This window comes from Actinia tenebrosa, unplaced genomic scaffold (genome assembly GCF_029948245.1).
Source record: "Actinia tenebrosa isolate PJP-AT-01 unplaced genomic scaffold, QUT_ActTen_1.0 PGA_scaffold2__45_contigs__length_23673736, whole genome shotgun sequence".
Taxonomy (NCBI): domain Eukaryota; kingdom Metazoa; phylum Cnidaria; class Anthozoa; order Actiniaria; family Actiniidae; genus Actinia; species Actinia tenebrosa.
Window position 1 is genome coordinate 12,854,276 of NW_028292579.1, and position 21,233 is coordinate 12,875,508.

Consider the following 21,233-nt stretch of genomic DNA (forward strand, 5'->3'; position numbering starts at 1 on the left):
TTATAGCAATGATGGCGTTGCTGTTTAATTCCTGTTGGTGTAAAATGTTATTGTTAAAAGGTACGAAGGCCTTTGAAAATAGTAATAGCTGCTGGCTCATGGCACCCTCCCACACGGATTGATTTATGTGATTAAAACTGATTAATGTACTTCATTGTGTGTTAAGCGATGCGAATTATGTCACGACAGATTTGCTAACAATGTAACGGGCTCTGTCATCATTGGTTTTGTTTATCTTGAACGGGAAAGGAAGGTAAAACACCGATAAACTCCGCACTGTCAAAGTCAAACTATTTAAAAATTTACTTCTAAAGACTTTTTGGTGTAATTAATAATTTGAACAAAATGACGGAGGAAAACCTGGAACCTAAGATGAATGGCGGCGATCCAGATCACGACATTACTTCTAAGCCCGCTGTCACTGTGCGAAAACATTACCGCTCGGCTCCTATTCGATCATCTCAATTTTACTATTCTGATCTAGAAGCTGACAAGCGTTTGGTAAAAGCGAGGGACTCCTTGTCTGGGATTGGTGATACCGCCTACAAACATTTTAAAGATGTCTTGGACTCGTTAGCCGATAAACACAGTATAGAGGTAAGATTTCTAAAGTATGCAAAGTTCCTAGGAAGGTGGCAGACAGTGACTTACTGTGCTTTTCTTCTGACATTCCTGAGACATTAAGTATTTCTAATAAATGTCTGATCACACAAGGATGAGCCTTAGCCATTCACAGCTTACCTATAATCGCTATTAAAACATTACACCAACTTTAATACAAACACATTGAGATGTAAATCCACCTAATTAAATCCTTCGGCGTTCTTAGAAGGAGAGACTCCTTTGTACAACATAAGGTAGGCACTGACTGAGGTTACCAGTTTTTTTCTAGTTTCTTCCAAAGCTTGCAGACACAGTTCATTTCAATATACTTTTTCATTTGATTGACCTAAACTTCTTTGAACTCATTACGACTTCAGACTTACAGTCTAACATTTTTGCATATTTAACCATCAAAAATGCTATTGAAAATGTACCCTGAAAAATGTTGTACATTCTTCGCAATTTCATTAGATTTTGTACACAAATTTAGACGTCATTGATAAAGATATCTCTTCAATATCTCTTCATATAGTTTTTATGCCAAGATACGAGGCACAATAATTGAGTACTGATTTGAATTCCGTTGTCAATTAATACACCGACTGGACACGGAGCGTGATGCTCTGACTTTTACGAACAATTGAAACATTTTGTTTGATGTTCATTTCTTTATACTACACTAGATCAAATGTTGTTTCAATCAATACAACAAGTGTTAGATTTAGTGATTCTCTATTTTCCTCGAAAATGCTTTTATCGATTTTTTAAATAATTTTTTATTCTTATTATTTATTTTTATTTAGAATCTTATAATTGATATTGAATCAATTGTGTCTTATACAGTTTTCATTCCTTTAGAGATGTTATCGAAACAAAAATTGCCCTACTTCGAAACTAACTTTTATCTTTGCATAAGCAATCGTAAAAAAATAAAAAATAATAAAATTTACCAAATATTCTTCAGAGACTAGCAAGTGATGGTAGAGCAACTTGATAAGATAAAGCACTTTCGTAAGAGAAGTCAAGCATTGTGTTTAATCTTACGAGTCTAAATATGGATAAAAATCTGCTAGTCTTCTAGTTCAGTTCCTCACTTAGTCACTGTTGAGTTCATTGGCTAAGTTGCGTTATTTCCGACTCATTATTAAGGTATGTGATCTCCCAATGCGTGTTTTAGCCGAGTCTCAAATCTACTTCGCTTCATTGCTTTACTAGTCCTTGTTGTTTGACAATCTTTAGCAATTACCAAGACTAGAAGCGTCATCAAGAAGGATGATATTGGCAAATGAGTAACACAACTTCTTTCCAGAATATACATCATATCCAGTCCAGCATCTCTTTTACAGTTGAGGTTATATTTAATTCTTTCAAGAAGATTGATGTAGGCGGAATTATCAAAAAACCGTTAATCGAATCCTCTTTTCTTCTTCTTCTTCTTTTTTTTTTTTTTTTTTTTTTTTTTTTTTTTTTTAATCTAAGAAATTAGATTTAAAAAATTAAATTGATGCTTTTAAAAAGATGGATGTCACTGTTGCCAACACTAGACCCAACTAAATTCATTTTCTAGTTGTTGTATTCGATTATTAAAAATGAATAATTCAGAAGAAAAAAAAAAGCTTCTGCTACTAATGAGAATTTGGATTCAAAAAAAATATTCTGTTCATAAAATAAAATTCCTAATTTTTCCTCTCGATTCACCCTAAATAATTTTAATGTTATTTGCATATATCGATATCAATCCGGTGCCAGTATCGTTCCTGCACAAGTTCTATTCATCATGCATATAATCTATATTTGGTAAAGTCACTTAAGGATGTTTAAAAAATCGATTATTTATGACTTTAGCTGAAGTCTCAATTTTTTGTCGCATATGTTTCGAGGGTACGTAATTTATTCTCGTAACGTAAAAGCACCTATTAAACCTATGTCAAGTTAAGTTAAATTGAATAAACTTAAAACTGCAGTCCTTTCGAAATGCTCTAGTTTTCAATTATGTGAATTCATTCGATTCGAACCATAATTTGCATTTTCCAAAATAGAAAATACACAAAACATTTTCCTGGTTTGCAAGGAAAGACCTTTATGAACTGTCAGTGTTTATTACCCTTAAAAGTTATTTTTTTAATTATGACTAGTATCTCTGTGGGCGGTTGTTGAGTTAGTTATAAAAAGCCGATAATTTCAATGAGGTTAATATTTATGGCTGATAAACTTGAATGGGTTGGTGTACGTGTCCTTGGCGCATAAATCGACTGGTATCGGATGACTTCACTTTAAAGCTTTGGGCATTCTAAGAATGCAAAGTCTTTCTTTTAAACTGACTTTGTTTTTTTTAATAATCAAACTCATTTATAGTGATAAAACGATTAGACACTTATTACTAAAAGCAAAATAGCAATGTGATAAAGAGTACTTGACAATAATAACAACCAAAGAGTTATGTAAACATACGAATGCTGGCTGAAGCAGACTAAATGTTTTTACAACAAAAAAATGAGATTAATAGTTGTATCAACCGAAAGTTGTCTTGTTTTCAAGTGACCGCTTCTTCTTTGAAGCTTTTTAATAATTAAGATTTTTTGCGTATTCGGTTCCCGTCTGATTTCTATATTCAAAATCTAAACTATGCAAAGTATGACATAAAAGTTATACAGGGTCGATCTGCTAAAATCCTATTGGACAAAACCATATGTAATTATTGCTAGTCATTGTCTTATTATTTTGCATGAAATCTTTAAGAGGTCATTGGTCATTTTCTCATGCGTATCCCTCTATGTGATTTGGAGTTTGAGTTGTCAAACAGAGGTTGTGTTCATTCCGAGTTCATCTCTGGAATAGACGGACATTCGTGACGTCTTCTCTCTCGATACGACTCGATAAAACATTCCTTCTTTTTTTAGACTACGACAATCAATTTAACCAGGTAAGTCACCCCTAGAATTGAGCTTGGATCTTAGCATGTTTGTGGGAAAATTTGATCAAAGTTTTGGCTTTAGCCGAGGGGCGTGGAAGCGCAGTTCATTTCACTCGCACAAAAAGCGAGAAAAAAGCTTGGGCAATGTAGACTGTACTTTAATTTAGTTTAAAATTTTAGCCGTAAAAACTTTTTTTAAATTTGGGGTCAAAAAATAAATAAAACAAAAAAACAAGTTGCTACAAGCTGTAGCTAAATAAATATGTCCACTCGTCAAAGTATTTGCTACAGCAGGGCTGAATGGTGAAACCTGCATTATCGAGTGTTAGTATGGTAGACCCTAATTACAATGTGCATTTATCAATTCGTATCGATCTATCTTATTCCTTAATCTTTAATCATTTCTAATAAACTAGCCTTATCTGTAGTAACTTTAGGGAAATGTTTGTATATGTAAACATAAGTAAGCAAACAAGCTGATTATCATGGTTTCCCGGATAGCGACAACTGTCCTTGTGAAAAGTTGTTAATGCAATAATACTTGCCTACTAATATATCTTTATTCACTTTAATCCCAAATGAATTAACGCGAATTGTACAAAAAAAAGTTCAGCAGGCAATTTTCGTTTAGACGAATGACTGGCGTGTATTGCAATTAGCATAATTTAAGGCAAACTAACTCGAGTATTTCGCTCTATTTATTTACTTAAAAGAGTTGACGAGCACTGCTGTTATTTTTTCCAAGCTCCTTGTCAATTTTAAATGTAAACCTATGCTTGCGTTTCAGACAAAGCAAATTAATGTTGTTTGATTTTAAATATGTTTGTTCGTCTCGGCTAGTTGAATTTGGAACTATAGAAATTTAAATTGCATAACGTAAGAAAGACCCTATAAAAAGCTTTTAAGCCGTTAATTCTCTTTTTTTCACCGAATATGTACATTTGAATTGCACTTTTAAGTACAATTAAGTACAATCAATGGGAAACTTGGAATAAGCTAATTTAATGTAATTTTATATACAACGTTTAAATGTGTGTATGTATATTGTAAAATTTAAATATCTAGAATTGTTGGTAAAAGTTTTGAAACGTAACTTTAAAAAAAAAAAAAGGTTTTCAGAATGCAGGCATCTAATTCGACTTCCAAACATCTTCTCAGTCTTGTACGCTTTCGAAAGACCTATAATGGCTTTTAAGCCGGCAATGTTTTTATTTAGACCAAAAGAACAATAGTGTGAATATGTATTTATTATCTATAGAACAATGTATTGTGATTTCTAATCTTGCGTAGCTTCTGGATACCAATTTGCAATACTTAACTTCAGTGCCTTGCTCAAAATATGGAACAAACAAATTTCTATTCGCGCTTGGGGGGAAAAATGTAATTCAAAATGTATGACACCCCTGCGCTAAATAAGTGAATTGCTTATTCCTGATTCAAATATTTATTCAAATATACAGTATAATAATAATTATATACATTTTTTTTTTTTCAATCTTAAAGGCAATGACAACGATTTTCATTTCCTTGTCATGCAGTTTGAAGAAAAACACTATATCTTATGAACGTGGCCTGTAATAAGTTTTGGCTCAGTTTTTATGAACTTCTTCAATAAAAAGCAATAAATATGGATTAATGGTACTTTCTTCCCTTTTCAACTGAGAGACATTGGTTATGAGCTGTTGTGCAAAATACTACAACGTCTGTCCTTTTCTACTGCTTTATCTCTGTCATTTAGCACTAATTCACTAATTAGCACAAACGGAATTTTACACTATACATTTTATTGATAATTAAAACAGTCGACACAATCCAAGCTAGTGTGTGAGATATCAATTATGGGGAAATATCATCTTTAAAAAAGATTAAACTTTAAACGCCACGTTTCTTAGTCGAAGATTTTTCAAACAAAAAAGTAGCTAAAATAAAAAGAACTGAGCTCACTTCATTTCAATCAAATGGCCTGACAACTGTAATTTTTGCACTCGCCTAAAACAACACCAAACAAAAGAGTTCACAGGGTGTTTACAAGGGTCCCCTTTAAAAAGAAATTAAGTTGCTAATACTTTTATTACCTTTCTAATGTTTTTTATTTGCATTTATGGAGCAATGACCTTTTTCTACATTGGAATCTGTTTTATGAGAAAAATATTTGCATTTTGATATGGTTAAACATTCTAGGAATTCATTCACAATGCATGACTTACTATTTACTCATACATATTAATCGTAAAAGCTAGAAAACTTAATGATGCGTGCACCCTATAAATAACATTCTTAAGGGATAAGTTGTCTTTTTCTTCTTCTTCTTCTTCTTCTTCTTCTTCTTCTTCTTCTTCTTCTTCTTCTTCTTCTTCTTCTTCTTCTTCTTCTTCTTCTTTTTTGGAAAACCAAAATTTTGACCAATTCGTTTCGTCATTGCCTTGTCTAACTTCTCTCGCCTGAAAATGTTTCCAGAGATGCTGCATTTCTTAATGTTATTATTTTCATTTTCTTTACCGGTACTTAAGGAATCAAACAAAGCTTTCATATAGAAATGTGTGGTATTTGTTCATGTTTATCTGAATCATTATCGGATTGTCCTTCTAGTTCTTTCTAAATCAACCTGAGTATAAAGCCCAAGGGAGGGGGAGGGGTTATTTCAAAATAGCAACTCCAAGCCATATCATTATAGGATTAACAGGCTTCGTAAGAAAAATCACAATTCAGTGATAATAGAGGGATAACAGAGTAGGGCTGTTACATAACTAAAATGAGGTCATCAATTCATTCCAAGCGTGAATGTTATTGGAGTTGCCATAAGTCGCCAAGACGCTGGTTCAGTTAACCAATAAGCCACAAGAACAATTCAAAAGAGCACCACGCAGACTCAGTTGTGTATTTCTCACCATCAACATTGGTTATTTTCTTACCGCACTACGTAAAAGCTGTCTCGGTGTTGCAAATTAGATATATGCACACTCGAAATATCAAGATTAGTTAGATTTTCCGCCAATTAATTATTTACAAACGTCCGCAACGTATTACAGTTGACACTACAGAAAAACGTTTGCGCATGCGTGCATTTCAGCACGTTTTCTATGAACTTTGAAGAGTTCGAGTGAGAAAATAAATGTTTGTTTTCTCCAAGTATACAAAAACTTTCGCAAGTATACTTTTGTCAGACCACGATACTGTATTAAATAAAACAATATGAAAGAATTAGCCTTAAGTTTCAAGCATGGACACTAAGTTTTGGCATTTTGTGAAGTCCAATTTATGAGGCATGTTTGAAAGTCAAATTCACATATGATTTGACTCATTTGCATAAGGATTTAGAGCATGCGCAGACGTTTTTCACTCGTGTCATTACAGTTTGTAAGGTTTAATCCAATGCCATACTAACATTAATGCTTTTTATCCCGACATCGCAGATTCGAAATCTTCAGTTTCAAATCGAGGAACTCTTGCGACAAAAGAACAGCTTAGACGACAAGTGTCGGACTTCCAAGCGCGAAAGCAGGAAGTTTCAAGAGGAGAACGCTTCCTCCAAGAGACTTATTGTTGAGAGAGACTGGAGGCTTGAAGCGCAAACCAAGGAAATGGAGAGCAAAGACAGGGTCATTGCGCAACTCAGAAAGGATAAACTAACTCTTGAAAGAGAGATAGATGACCTGAAGTGAGTAGTACAGAAAACAAATCTGGTAATAACGTAACACGTATGATGCCAAATACCGTGTTCGCATTATTAAGAGGCGTACGCACTCTCAAAACCAAAAGAGCAGCAAAAAAGCCTTATCGTTTTTTTTTTTGTTTTTAGGCATGAGCTAAATTCTCATCAAGCAAAGTTTGACATCAGGACTTTGCAAGGCCATGGTGATGACGAATACACCGTCACACGTGATGAGATGCTCAAAGTCGAGGCTAGTTATAATCACATGTCCGCTGAAAAAGAAGAATTACATAATGATTACATCGAGCTACAAGCCAAGCTTGAGGGTCTTCTATCTGAGAATGAGAGGTTGCAGAAAGAGCTGGAAACACAAAAGAAAACTAATCAGTTGAAGACAGCTAAATACGAGGCTCAGGTATAGTCCTTTCTTACTTTGTGATACTTGTATTTACATCATCAGTAGCGTGCTTTCAAACAACGTCCATCCCATTTCGTAAGTAATATTTCACCAACTAGTGCGAGTTTTTCATTAGGGTTTCCAAACACGAGAAAACATTTGAAAGCGCCGCGAGGTCGTAGGCCAAGCAAGCATCGGTATGCTTAGTTCATGTTCAAGCATCGGTATGATCAAGTTAGAATAGATAAATAAATAATAGGCTTGTCAAGTAGGAAGTTATAAGAGAGACAGACATAGGTAAGGATGGGGAGGGAGGGGTAGAAAGTTGCCATGGAATTCTAGCCCTTTTGAGACCCAATCAATATGTAGATTAAGAAATGTTTTCAGCACTAGTGCTAAAAATATTTCAAACACTAGCGGTTTCAACTTGCGAAAATTTATTTGTCCTTTTTTTGCGTACGTAGAAAAGATAATTCAAGTTAGGGATTTATACCTAACGAAAACAACTTACTATAACTTGTTTCATTTGGTTTCAAAACCAATCCACCTGACCAAATCTAGATGATCTGGTTGGCCAATTAGCTCATGAATTATTGAGTTTGAGAATGCTATATAAACATTAAGAAGAATGAGCAAAGGAATATTACAATCTTGTTATATTCCATAGTTTTAGTCTTAACTTTATTTCCCCATGAATTCAGTAACAACTTATTGAAACTAATAATTTAATTCCAGATTGATAACTTGAACAAGCAAAAGACCGAACTGAAAGACAAGGTGGAAAAACTTCGTCTTGAGCTGAAGAAGTTAAAGGAGCTGTACGGAAACTCTCAAAGGGATTTGATCGAGAGCCAGAATAAAGCAGACGCCAGGAAAGAAGAGCTCATTTCCAAAAATAACCAAATTGGAAAAATGGAAAACAGGATCATCTCTTTAGAAGGAAAGGTTGACGGACTCCGACAGGAATTGTCAAAAAGCCAAACTGCATTGGAAATCTCTCAAAAGCAGAAGGAAAACTTTCAGCATGAGTTGGTTGCAGTACAAAAGAGCAATGACGATCTGCAGGACGCTCTCGAGGGAATGAAAACAGAAAGAGACAGCCTTCAAAACCAGGTACTTTTTTGGAATTTTACTGATTTTTTCAAGACTTTACTTGCTCCACAGTTAACTTACTCATTTTGTTGGTTACCACTAGATCTAGATAAGGTTTGAATTACACTCAAATATGAATCGCAATAAGCCAAATTTCTGGGCTTAACTGAACATGGTTGTAACATAATTACGTGGCATGTCGGCTGGTTTAATTTGTTTTTCATGGGATGGGTTTCTGTGTATCTTTTATTGGGATTTGACCGTCTGTGTATCTTTTATTGGGATTTGACCGCCTGTGTATCTTTTTTCATGGGATTTGTTCCTGGACGTTTCCTTAAGAGTACCCGGAAATCGGTCCCGAAACATGGGAAATATCCCAGGGAATTTCCCAAGGAAACTGAAAACCAATGTTTTCCTTGCAACCCAAAGAAAATACTGCGGGTATTCGGTAAAGAAAATACTTGCTATCAATAGAGATTATAAACACAATGTTCCTTTGTAATCAAGTTGAAGATTAATCCAATAAAAAATAACATTGCTGTAGGTCTTCCTTCTTCAACGCAAGCTTCGCAGTGCAGAAGACGCCTACGAAAAGTCTCAGAACAAAATTACAAACTTGCTTCAGAACGAAAGAACTTTGAAGCAGAAGATCAGTGACCTTGAGGCTGAGCTTGCAGCATCCAGAAGCAGGAATATGCAGCTTGAAAATGAGCTTGAGCTTGCTAAGTCTAGACCTGTTGAGAGTAAACTTGATGTCATTACCATCGAAAACGTTCAAGCAGTTGAGTCTGGCCCACCAGATGGCTTTGGATTTGATTCGGAAGAACTTGAGCAGGCAAATCAGGACAAGATGGCATTGACACAGAAGGTTAGATCCTATTTGATCCCAAGAAATATTAACAGGATTCCGACGTCTAACTCACTTTAATTTTACTTTTAAGGTGACTGAGTTGGAGAGTTTGATACATCGTTTAGAGTACGAAAACGCCGAGCTCCAAAACAATTACAGTCATGCTAAAGGTCAAGTGACAAAACTAGAATGCCAAGTAGAAAGCTTTGGAAGGCAGAAGAGCGAGATTCTTGCTGAACTGGAGAATGAGAAAGGAAAGTATGCAAAATTGAAGAATGAACTAACAATGTTACAACAAAAACTTTCTGAAACGGAGAAGATGCTTGAACAAAAGACGAAGGAATGTGCCAAAAAGACCAAGCAGATTGAAGAGTTGAAGGCCAAGATTGCTGATTTGCAAAAGGTAAATTTTTTGCTCCTCAAAAATTTTATTTTTAAATTTCTTTTCAGTTTTTGTTGAGTTCTTCTTAAAGCCATTGAACCCTCTCAAACGTGTGAAGAAACGGATACTATTTGAATATTAGACATGGTCTGGAATCACAAAAGGGAATGTGAGGAAGGGTTCATCTTAGCTGGGCACGTAACAATTGACTTCTCAGAATCCATAGTTAATCAGAAATGTCAGTTAGAGAAAGCCTGGGGGACTGAGTCTTTGTAATTTTATGCTAAAATATATATAATGAAGGTACGACTGGTTGCTTTGCAGGCATTAGATGATCGTAACGAAGAGATGTACAAGCTCGAAGGAAAACTTGAGGCACTCATTCTTGAAAATGAAAAACTGCACGAAGAATCCTTAGACCACAAGAGGGCACTCGGTGACTTGGAAAGTGATCACAAGAGTGCTATTGATGAAAGAAACAACGCTCACTATGAACTGAAAAGCCATACTCGCAAGGTACTTAATAGCAAAAATCCGTTAAGAAGAATTAGATTAGGTAACCCCTTTTGGGTGCCACAGAGTTTTCTGATTTAGCGGCTTTGGCACTAATAGTAACACACACTAATAAGCATAAGCGTGAGTAACCTCAGCATTTGCGCGTGGACTGCAGCAGTTGATTTCGTTTGCATTTTGGTTTACAGAAGTGAAGAGTAGGAAAATAATAGAGATATTTATAACTTCGTTTAAGCCCTCAGTAATAGGACGTTCGCATGATTGCGTCATTGACCTCTACTACCAGGACTCCTTTGCACACTTTCTTTTGTTCAGTTAATAATCACCAATTTTCTTACTATTCTCAAGATTTAAATAAGAAAGAAAATTCGCAAAGCATTATGGTAGTGGGAGTCAACTATACATGCTCACACAAACGACTACAAGGCAATTAATTTATATTCTTATTGTTAAAAAACTTTTTCCGCAGCTAGAATAGTTAGATGCATCAGTAGCTTTTAGATTTATGGTTTAGACTAGCGTGCCTGAAGATTGATCGCTTCGAAAGAGCAGGCAAGCTATGTGTAACGACTGATGAGTTAGCTTGCATCCAATGTTACGTAACATCGTTGAGATTTGATAAGTCAGTGTGCATCGTTATATGCAGCCCAGTAAAATGCCTATACTGATATAAAATGCCTATACTGATATAAAATGCAATTTTATATATTTTTTATCAAACAAACTTTCTTTTGACAGGTTTCAGAGCTGGAATCGAAGTTAGCAGAGTCCGAAAAAGCACGTAACGATTTGCATGCACAAGTATTGGCTCTGCAGCAGAAGTTGAATGTTCTCGAGGACGAGCTCGACAACACACACAAAGAGAGAGCTGTCTATGAAAGTGAAGCCAATGATTTGTCTATGAGCTCCAATAAGTTACGAGACGATGCCGCAATTTCAAAGAAGCAAGCAATGGAGTACCAAGGAATAATTGATAGCTTGAAGAAAGAGATAGGCGATAAAGACCAAACCATTGACCACCTCAGAAACAAGGTGCGAGATCTGACCGAGGATATCGACGACTGCAAAGCAGACCTTTCCGAAGCGCAAGCTCAGTGCGACGCAAAGGAAGAAGATATCAAAACTTTTGAAAGGAAGTGCGATGAGAAGGATTCAGAGATCGAAAGACTGAATGCAATACTTGATCGCACTACCAAGGAGAGAAATGATGCAGAGGTACAAGTGGCGGGACTCTTGGAGAAATTGAAAAACCTTGAAGGTGTGAGAAAGGAATTCAAAGGAGAGAAGGCACCCCAAAGTATCGACATTAACATCTTTAAGGTTCAAGAACTTGAGAAGGACTTATCTACTCTGCGACAGAAGGTTTATAAGCTTGAAAAAGACAATGATGCTTTGAGGAAGGATAACGCTTTGCTAGACAGCGAAATCAAAGATAAAAATGACAAGATTGACGCACTGATGCGAGAATTGGAAGGAAAAGACGAGGACAGCACAGAGATCAGAAAAGAACTCATCAATCTCAAGAAAAAATGTGCCACTCTGGAAAAGGAAAACGATGAGCTTGCTGATGACAAAAGTGAACTAGCTGAGCTTTTGGCTGACTTGAGACCAAAAGTTTCTAAACTCCAGGATAACGTCGACTTGCTGACGAAGCAAAGAGATGATCTCAAAAACAGTCTGGGTGATGCCAACAGGACCATCATTGATCTAAAAGAAGACAAAAACAAGTCAGAAATGAAAGCATCGCATGAAGAGAAGGCGAATGTCAGTCTTGGAAAAATAGTTAAGAAACACGAAGGATCTCTTGAAGATCTTAGCTCCAAACTTAGAGCTGCTGAATCTGACTTAGAATCACTTCGACGTGAACTTGTTTCGGCCAACGCCAAGAATGACTCTCTCGTTCAAGAAAAGAAAGACTCCGCTAAAAAGCTTACTGACGCACGAAACAGAATAGCTGAACTTGAAGCAGCTATCCATGACCTAAAGGATGTAAGAGAATTATTGGAACAAGATATCAGTTCCTTGACCTACAAGCTCAGTAACCTTGAAACAAAGGTTAGTAATCTCGAGAAAGAGAAAGCCTATTACCAGCATGAAAGTGAGGAGTTGCAGACCAAAAATCGTAAAATGAAAAACGACCTGGTACAAGCTCAAAACCAACTGAAAGACAAAGATCGACTATGCGAAGATCTTACTGCAGAGCTTAAAGATAAAGAAGCCAGCAATAATGCTTTGAAGAGGCAAAAGAAGGCTCTGGAAGATGAGATCAATTCCCTGCGCAAACAGCTAGAAGCCAGCAAGCATGCAAATGATATCAACAAGGAAAAGATTCGGGAACTCTTAGCACAGTTAGAGCGAGCTTCATTGAACGCAGTAACTCCCGTCAGCGTAAGTGTCGTTGAGTCCTCTATTCCTATGAGCTTCGAGGACAATCTTCAATCGGCCCCAGACGACGGCAGGGTTTATGAACTAGAGGCCTTATTAAAAGCGGGAGAAGATCGAGAAAACGCACTAAGAAAAGAACTTGAGAATTACCGCGGCAAGTTTAATAAATCCGAAGCTGAAAACAAGCACATTCACGAACAACTGGTAGACCTGCAACACGAAAATGCCGCACTGCAAAGGAAACTTAGAGAAGCAGAGCTTGCTCTGAGTCGATTGAACAGAGAGAACGATGATCTGAAAAAAGACCTCGCTGAAAAGACCAGCAAATTGTCCGCGATTGAAACACAAGCAGAATCAGATGAAGCTGAAATAAGGTCTCTAAAAAATCAGCTGCGTAATGTTAGTGACAGAGTGAACAAGCACCAAGATGAGCTGTTGAGCATGGACCAGGAGCTGGTGGAGCATAGATTAGCTGTAGACAAGCATAACCAAGAAAACAATCATCGTGAATCTTTGATAAAAAAGCTCAAGGCTGCAAAAGAGTATCTAGAAGACCAAGTTGAATCACTGAAGGCAAGTTTGGAAACAGCCAGGGATTCCAATGATGATTTGAAAGCAGAACAAGCGAAGATGTTAGAGGATATCATGTCTTTGAAGAACACGATCAATCAGCTGAAAGCTGCAAATCAGAAGCTGGCCTCTGAAAGGGAACGTGCAGTTGAGGATGCTAAAGATGCTTTTGATAAAATAAAAGACCTTGAATATCGATTGCAAGAAGCAATTGCAAAGAGAAAAGAAACGGAGGAGGAAAACGACGACCTTGAGGCCGAAATAAGGAAGCTAAAAGATGAGCTTGCCGAGAGTAAACGTCTCTACAACAACTTGCAGGATAAACTGCACGCACTTGAAGACGAACTAGATAAAAACGAAAAAGACATAGATGACCTTAGGGACAACAAGAAAGCTCTAGAATCAGAAATTGCTGACCTCAAAGCACAATTAGCGTCCATGGATAAATTACCCGTAATCCAACCACTTCAAGTAGAACAGGTCCAGGCTACATACGAGTCCAACCCTAACTTTGACTTTGGCGATGCTGATGAAATAAAACGACTTCAAGATGAAAATCAGGACTTAAAAAGAAGGCTTAAAGAGCTTGAAGCTGACCACAGACTACTGGATGACAAAAAGCGATCTTTGAATGACCAGCTTGTTGACTCGCATGGACATAAGTCCAAGCTTGAGGCCTCACTGGACCATACCAACAGCAGAAACCTTGCCCTCGAGAAAGAATTAGAAGCAATAAAGCGAGACTATAAACCGTTGGAAGATAAATATGACGAAGCAGTCAGAGAGCTAGATATCTTAAAAAAGAGTGCTGATGACGCTAACAGTCGACTTAGTGACGTCGAGATCCAGCTTGACACTGAAAGTAATAAGCGAAAGCAGCTACAAGGCGAATTGGAAGATGCTCTAGAAGATATTCAAGTCAAAGAAGAAGAGCTCAACAAAGCTCGACGAAAGATCCAAGAATATATGAAAATATTAGAAAACGGAGGACAGGATTCAAATGTCAAAGATGAACTCATTGAAAATTTGAAAAAGGAGATAGAAACACAGGAAAGAGAGATTAGAAAACTAAGAGAAAATGTGTTGTCAGCCAATAACGCACTAGACAAATCCCATGCAAAGCGAGACGAGTTAGACAAAGCGCTCTTTGTGGCCAAACAACATTTGGCTGACGATGAGATGACGATTAGGGCGAAAATTCAAGATAACGATTTCCTTAATGAACACCTTCAAGACGCTCAAGAAAGAATTGTAGAGCTTGAACGTGAGCTTCAGAATGCCAAAAAGAACAACGCACAGATGAGGTCGGACTTAGACGACGCAAAAATAGAACTCAGAAAAGCAAAGGAAGAGAAAAACATGCTGCAACAAAAAATTGCAGAATTACAGGCTTTGATTGAAGCTCTTAAGAAGGATCTTATGGATAGAGACAGCATAATTGACCAACTGAGATCTGGCAGTAATAACGTGGGCGCTGAAATATCGGCCTTGAAAAAGAAAGTGGCCAAATATCGAGATGATTACCAAAAGAGTCAAGATGAGGTTGCACGACTTCAACTTCTTTTGAGGGAAAGGGCGGACAACGTAACGCCGAGGGGCAATGCTCTGGTTGCATACAAGAATGACAATGACAAGCTTAAGAGCGACATCTTGACTCTACAGAGTACAATTAGCGACTTAAAGAACAACTACCAAAATGCTCAGAGAGAGATCGAAAAATTACAACTCGAGCTTATGACGGCGTCTCAAAAGTTCCACCAGGCTGAAGCACGAAATGAGGCCCTGGAAGCAGAGAGGGACCGTCTGAAAAAAGAACACGCTGCGCATCTAAAAGAAATCTCGAACTTGAAGATCCAGTTGGATTCATTGAGACATGAAAACAACAAGCTGAAAAATGATCTCGCTATTTTACAGAAGAAGTACGATGGCCTTCAACAGCAACTTGCAAATGCAGACGCAAGAAAGGCCAAGAAAGGAAGGGAAGTCGTAACACAAAAGAAGATCGGTGAGCTCGAATCGTCCTTCCAAAGTGCTCTAAGAGAAAAAGAAGACGCAAAGAGTGATCTATTCATCTTGAAGAAGAAAATCGGAAAATTGGAAAATGAAATTGGCGAATACCAACGTGAGAAAGACTCGCTGGAGCACAGCTTGGACTGTCGCGATAACAGGATCGCTGAGCTCGAAGATAGTCTTAAGAGTGCTCAAGATAATCACAAAGCAGACAAAAATGAGCTTCTTCAATGGCGAAAGAAATATGCTGCTATTGAACAAGAACTGAAATCTCTGCAAAATATGATAACTCGCCTACAGAATCAAAACAAGCTGTCAGAACAGAAGATTGACGATTTGACGGATGATCTTGCTGAAGCAAATAATAGAATTGAAGTCTTGGAACAAGCACTTGCAGATCACGATGGACCAGATTCAAAATACAAGGACTATCTTGTGGCCGAGAGTAAGATATCCGAACTTGAAGCGGCTCTAAAAGCGGCACTTGAAGGAAAAGCTCAAGCGGAAAAAGAAAATCAGAAGTTAAAGAGCCAAGTGTGGGATCTTGAAGATGATGTCAAGATGATTCAGTTGAAGCTAGATCAATTGCAGAACCTCCTTGACGAAACGAACAAACTCAACGACAGACTGAAGAAGGAATTGGCAGACCTCAAGAGGCATTCCTATGATTCAACTCAAAATTACGACGCCGTGAACAAAGAGCTGAGTGACCACAAATACAAAATGGAACTTTCAGAGAAAGAACGCGATGATCTTGAAAACGAAATCAACACTCTTCGTCGAGAACTTTCAGATTTACGAGCTCAAAAAGAAAAGGTAAATGTGGAGAAGAGTGATCTGAAGGTCCAACTTCACAAGCTACAGACACAGTATGACTCATTGAATGCCGAAAACGAAGACTTAAGGGAGGAAAATGAAAGTCTGAGAAGAGACCTACAGCAAGCAAGAGACGAGATCATGCGTCTAAAAAGCCAGCTTGAAAACCAAGTGGCTCCAATACAGGTTGCTACGGTAGAAGCTGTTGAGAGTGAACCTTTTGACTTTGATGAACTAGACGGAGCAAAAAGAGATAGAGACCAGCTTCAATTAGAGAAAGATGCTGCAGAACAAAGGCTTAAAGATTTCGAACAAGATTTGCATGAAAAACACCTTCAAAAGGTAAAAGCAGAAGAGAGCCTCAATGACCTGAAGAAACACCTCACAAAACTTGAGATGGACAACAAGAATCTTGAAACAGCTAAAGACAAAGCCCTCTATGAGCTTGATCTCGCGAATAAGAAGTTTATTGAACAAAGAACGGAGAATGAATTACTAAAACAAGAAAAAGAATCTCTTGTCATTGAAATAAACGACCTTAAACAAGACATGGCTCAGAAAGACAGAGAGCTACAAGCAATCATAAAGAAACGAGCAGACTTGGAGAAGCAGCTAGCAAAAATAGACCAAAAAGATGGATCAGCTGATACCTTGAGAAGAAAATACCAGGACCGCGAAAACGAGCTTCAAAGGGAACTCGTAGACGTTCAGAGGAAGCTTGCTGATGCTGATTATCGTTTGAAGTCTGCAGAAGACAAGACAAACGAAGCTGAAGATTCCAAAGCAGATGTAGAAAGGCGCAATGCAATGCTTCGTGATGAAATGATCAACCTTCAGGCAACTATTTCTAAACTGGAGGTGAATCTTAAAAAAGAACAAGACACTGTCCAAGATCAGGAAGATGAAATAAAAGAGCTGATGCTTAAGCTTGGAGACACGGCCAACACAAGTCGCGCTGGTGGGAGGAACTTGTCTGAAATTGAAGCTGACCTGGATGCATTGAAGAAGAGAAATAGGAAATTGGAAGACCAGAATGCTTTCAAAGACAAAGAAATCGCTCGACTTCAAGAGCAACTTGAGGAATACAGAGATAGATTAGAGAAAGGAACAGGCGACCTTGAAATTCATTTGAAAAACATGGGTGACAAGAGTGAGATATACCGAAAAGATGCTCTTGATAAGGCTAATCATATTGAAAAGCTTCGCGCTGAAAAACTGCAAGATGAGATCGATATCCAGAACCTGCAAGCAGAGTTGGAGTCCCTCAAGAAAGAATTAGCTGAAAATGAAAATGACCTTGGCATAAAGGAATCAAACATCGGCGAACTTCATGAGGAGAAAATAAATCTGGAAAATAAAATCATCGAGCTTACCAATAACTACAAAATGAGTCTGGCTGAGCTTGAAAATGACAATGAGATAAGGAATAATAAGATCAAAAGTCTGGAAGATCTACTGAAAAAATACGAAAAACAAATTCAGGAGCTGCGAGAGAGCCAAGCAACTACTGACCCTTCTTCGTCTACAACGCTGATATTTGACGTCGACAGACGAACAAGAGTCCCATCCAGATACGTGTCATACGCAGAAAATCAGCTCCAACCTGAAAAGAGAAGCCTCTATAAGCTAAGCTCTGAAGGATCTGGGATCGACAGACCCTCTCCAGAAAGAAATGGATCAGTAAAGGAAGATCCTATTGAAATGACCGTATCCAAAAATCCCAAGGTACAGTCCCCCCCTCGTAGGACGTCAGGAAGAATAAGAGAAGGGATAGAGGTTCCATTCGATGACGAACAATACCAGAGAAAGCGCAACGGTCCACGCTACTCGAAGGACAGAGTTGATGAAAATATCGAGGCATCGGAAGCAAAGACAGCAGAATCAGAAATCAGCTTTGATGATGATGCTCCTATGAGTAGTACAAGATACGAAGACCGTAAACAATCTGAAGATCGTAATCCAAGAAATGACAGAAGAAGCTCAGGACGCTCGTCCAAAGACAAGGAACAGTGTAAACAGCAGTAAGCTGCACCAACCTTACAAATCAATATAGTAACTTTTGCACTAAACGTAATGATAATCCTATAATTAACTAATTTCATCTCATTCAATCTGATAATTTTAAATTTCCACAATGACGTCACTTTCCGAAGCGGGTTAACAAGTGCATTTTTTTAAAATCTTTACCAATTGGATGACGTTCGCGTTTTGTGTAATTAGTGGCGAAGAGTTTGCACGAGTAATTATGGTACATTGAAACACAATGTGTGGTCGATGTACATCAAGTAAGTGATATATGTCATCCAAGAATCATATAATACACACACACTCTACATTCAAACACACACTCCGCATTTTACATACAGCACTCTAATTATACTGTCTCAATGGTATAAAGTTACCATACGAAGTCATACATATAAACACAACAGAGCTAGCCTAACACTACCAATAATGCATATTTGTATAATACTTACTGAACCAAATACTGACAACAACATTCACGGAGAGCATCAGTTTACCAACATGGTGCAGTCAGGAAGGTTCTTAAGCGCATTTTAGTGTAAGGCAACTCGAATCTAATCAACAAGATTTTTGAAAACATTTTATATTATTCCCATTTTGGGGCGACAGTACATTAATACATGTAGAACGCATAATCAGCTGTCTGCCATTATTATAATCATTTTACGATATTAATTCACAGCTAGTAAAGGGTTAAGCATTAATGCGTATACCACTCCGAAAGAGAAAAGGTTCTGCGCAGCGATATAATGAAAATAAAATAGTAATACTACTCGAAGAAATAAGAGGTATTTTTCGCTATGTTCATCGGTTAATAGCATTTCAAGCATCTAGATGGGCTATACTATTAGTAGTAATAAACTCCGAGTATTAACCATTAACGTAGTTTGCATTATTTTCTTAGGAGTTGTGGTTAGGCGAATCCCTCCCTCGGAATCAAACCTGTGATAGGGGTTACATTCTTACTTTCTTTCAAAATACATTTACTACAAATTAATAATTCAAAATGCATTCATCGTTATTTGAAATTTCATGCATACTCATGCGAAAAGTTTTTTTTTTTACGATCAATAAAGATTTGCATAGGGTTCCTGGGGTCTTCTCGTTAAAGTCCCCAATCAGCGTATTGGAGACTAATCAACGAGAAGCAATGGGAGCGAGCGAACCTCCGAAATCTTAGGTATCAAGAATTCTTCGAGTATGACGTTAATCAGTGTTATACTGATCATCATGATATCCTTACGCGTATTCACAGTAATCATTAATAAGCAATTTAAAACCAATACCTTGTATATTCAGGAATTCCAAGGTGTTTGAGGAAATAAATCATTTAACAAATTCAATACTTTCAGTTTTAAATTTTTATAAACCGTTTTCTCAAGGTTGCGTGCGCATCCAAATTTAAGGAACTTGACGGGCCACGATACCAAAACACGAGTATTATCATGCATTGCTATGAATTTTTTTCGATAAGAATTCATAAAATCGATTATACTCCTCTTTAAATATAAAACTGGGTTTTCAATTTTACTGAATTTGCGTTTTTCAATTTTGTGGCCCGTCAAGATGGATGAGCACGCAACCTTGAAAAAACGGTCTATTCCTAACTTTTGGTATTTAAACGTACTTATTATTCAACGCTTACAAGTAAAAAATATCGAGAACATGTAATCAATGTCAAGTAATTATTGTTTGAATTTTTACAGTAATAATAAAAGTGTGATTATTTTTTTGTGTTTATACTTGAATGTTCTGCAAATAGATCCGTCAATATAAACCCTTATTAATCCTCGTCAGAAAACATCCAAAACTTAACTTGACAACAGTGCAAGCTTTGATTGATAATCACCACGAACCTTGACATGATTGCGACGCACATGAGCTTGCGTGAGCATAATATTCCTTCTGGTTTTCCAGCATCTGTAAAAAATGCCTTAATCCGAATAATTGCACCGCTAAAGGATCAAAAAACCACAATAGGTTTATTTGGGTTTTTATATATTTCACTTAACTAATACTTCCCACGTAAATTCAAACACCAGGACATTTGTAACGAAACCTTTTTGCTTTAGAGGTGTGGCTAAGGTTTTCCTCGAGTAAATTAAACACGACAGAACAAAACAGTAGGGAAGGGAATGGAATGGAAAGAAAGGCATGTACGGCCGGGGGTGACAGCGACAACAACAAGATATGAAAAAAAAAAGAGGAAGAGAATATATGGAAACGAAGACAGACAGCTTCGATAACAAAAAATATTAACCTTTTTTGCTAGGGACAACGATTAATTGTACTTCCCTTAGAATAATTTTTGCATCATATAAAAGTGTCCATGGCTGTTTAATTATTATTATTATTTTCGTTTATCCTGCATGCAGTTTTTAATTATTTATTTCTTGTACTGATTATTTGAGAAAAGGGTATTTAATTGTTTTTCTGAAGTTTAAAGAATAAATGAATTAACGTGGTCAGTAATCGAAATGGACTGCCATGAAATATTAAAACATCGTGGGATGTAGAATTTTAATTATTTAAGTTTGCACTGAAATTGAACAGGAAAGTTATTATTTAATAAAAAATATGTAAGCCGTATAAGTAAGGGTATATGTATAAACTACGAACTTTTGATGACAGTATCTATATCAATTACTTTAATTCAACAGATAATGAGATGTCTTTATTGACATCTTTCTTTCTGCTCGCCTTGCCTGTTAAACATGCCAAAAGCATAAAGCTAGTTAAAGGCCGGGTGGAAATCATCCTTAACATATTCACGAAATAACTATGATTATCTGTTAAACTATACAACCAAAGGCGCGAAAAATTCACCGTTGTTCAGGTAAAACTGAGACTGAGAGCAACAACATCCAGATCGTTTAAAATTGTTGAGCTAAATTTTAGAGGAGAGAATTATCCCACTGTATATTTTTTTGTTTCATTTTTAAGAAATAGTATTTATCGTTTAATGGGTGTATATTCTTTATTGGTGCAGATTGTGTGCAACAATGCTCGGTAACTAGACAGTAC

At 36.9% G+C, this 21,233-nt stretch overlaps 1 protein-coding gene across 2 annotated transcripts; it reads left to right on the forward strand.

The window, feature by feature from the left end:
• The first annotated feature begins 246 nt into the window (after nt 1-246).
• On the forward strand, nt 247-19,939 carry LOC116302483 (uncharacterized). 2 transcript variants are annotated; one of them, XM_031711783.2, is made up of 8 exons: nt 247-597; nt 6,931-7,175; nt 7,317-7,584; nt 8,302-8,679; nt 9,203-9,526; nt 9,600-9,911; nt 10,215-10,406; nt 11,142-19,939. In XM_031711783.2, exons 1-8 carry the CDS (start codon nt 346-348, stop codon nt 18,207-18,209), a joined length of 9,039 nt encoding a protein of 3,012 aa, XP_031567643.1. In that variant the 5' UTR covers nt 247-345; the 3' UTR covers nt 18,210-19,939. The 2 variants fall into 2 exon arrangements, with proteins under 2 accessions (XP_031567643.1, XP_088890093.1); XM_089033967.1 differs by lacking the exon at nt 247-597 and adding an exon at nt 3,379-3,526.
• Nucleotides 19,940-21,233: the final 1,294 nt, after the last annotated feature.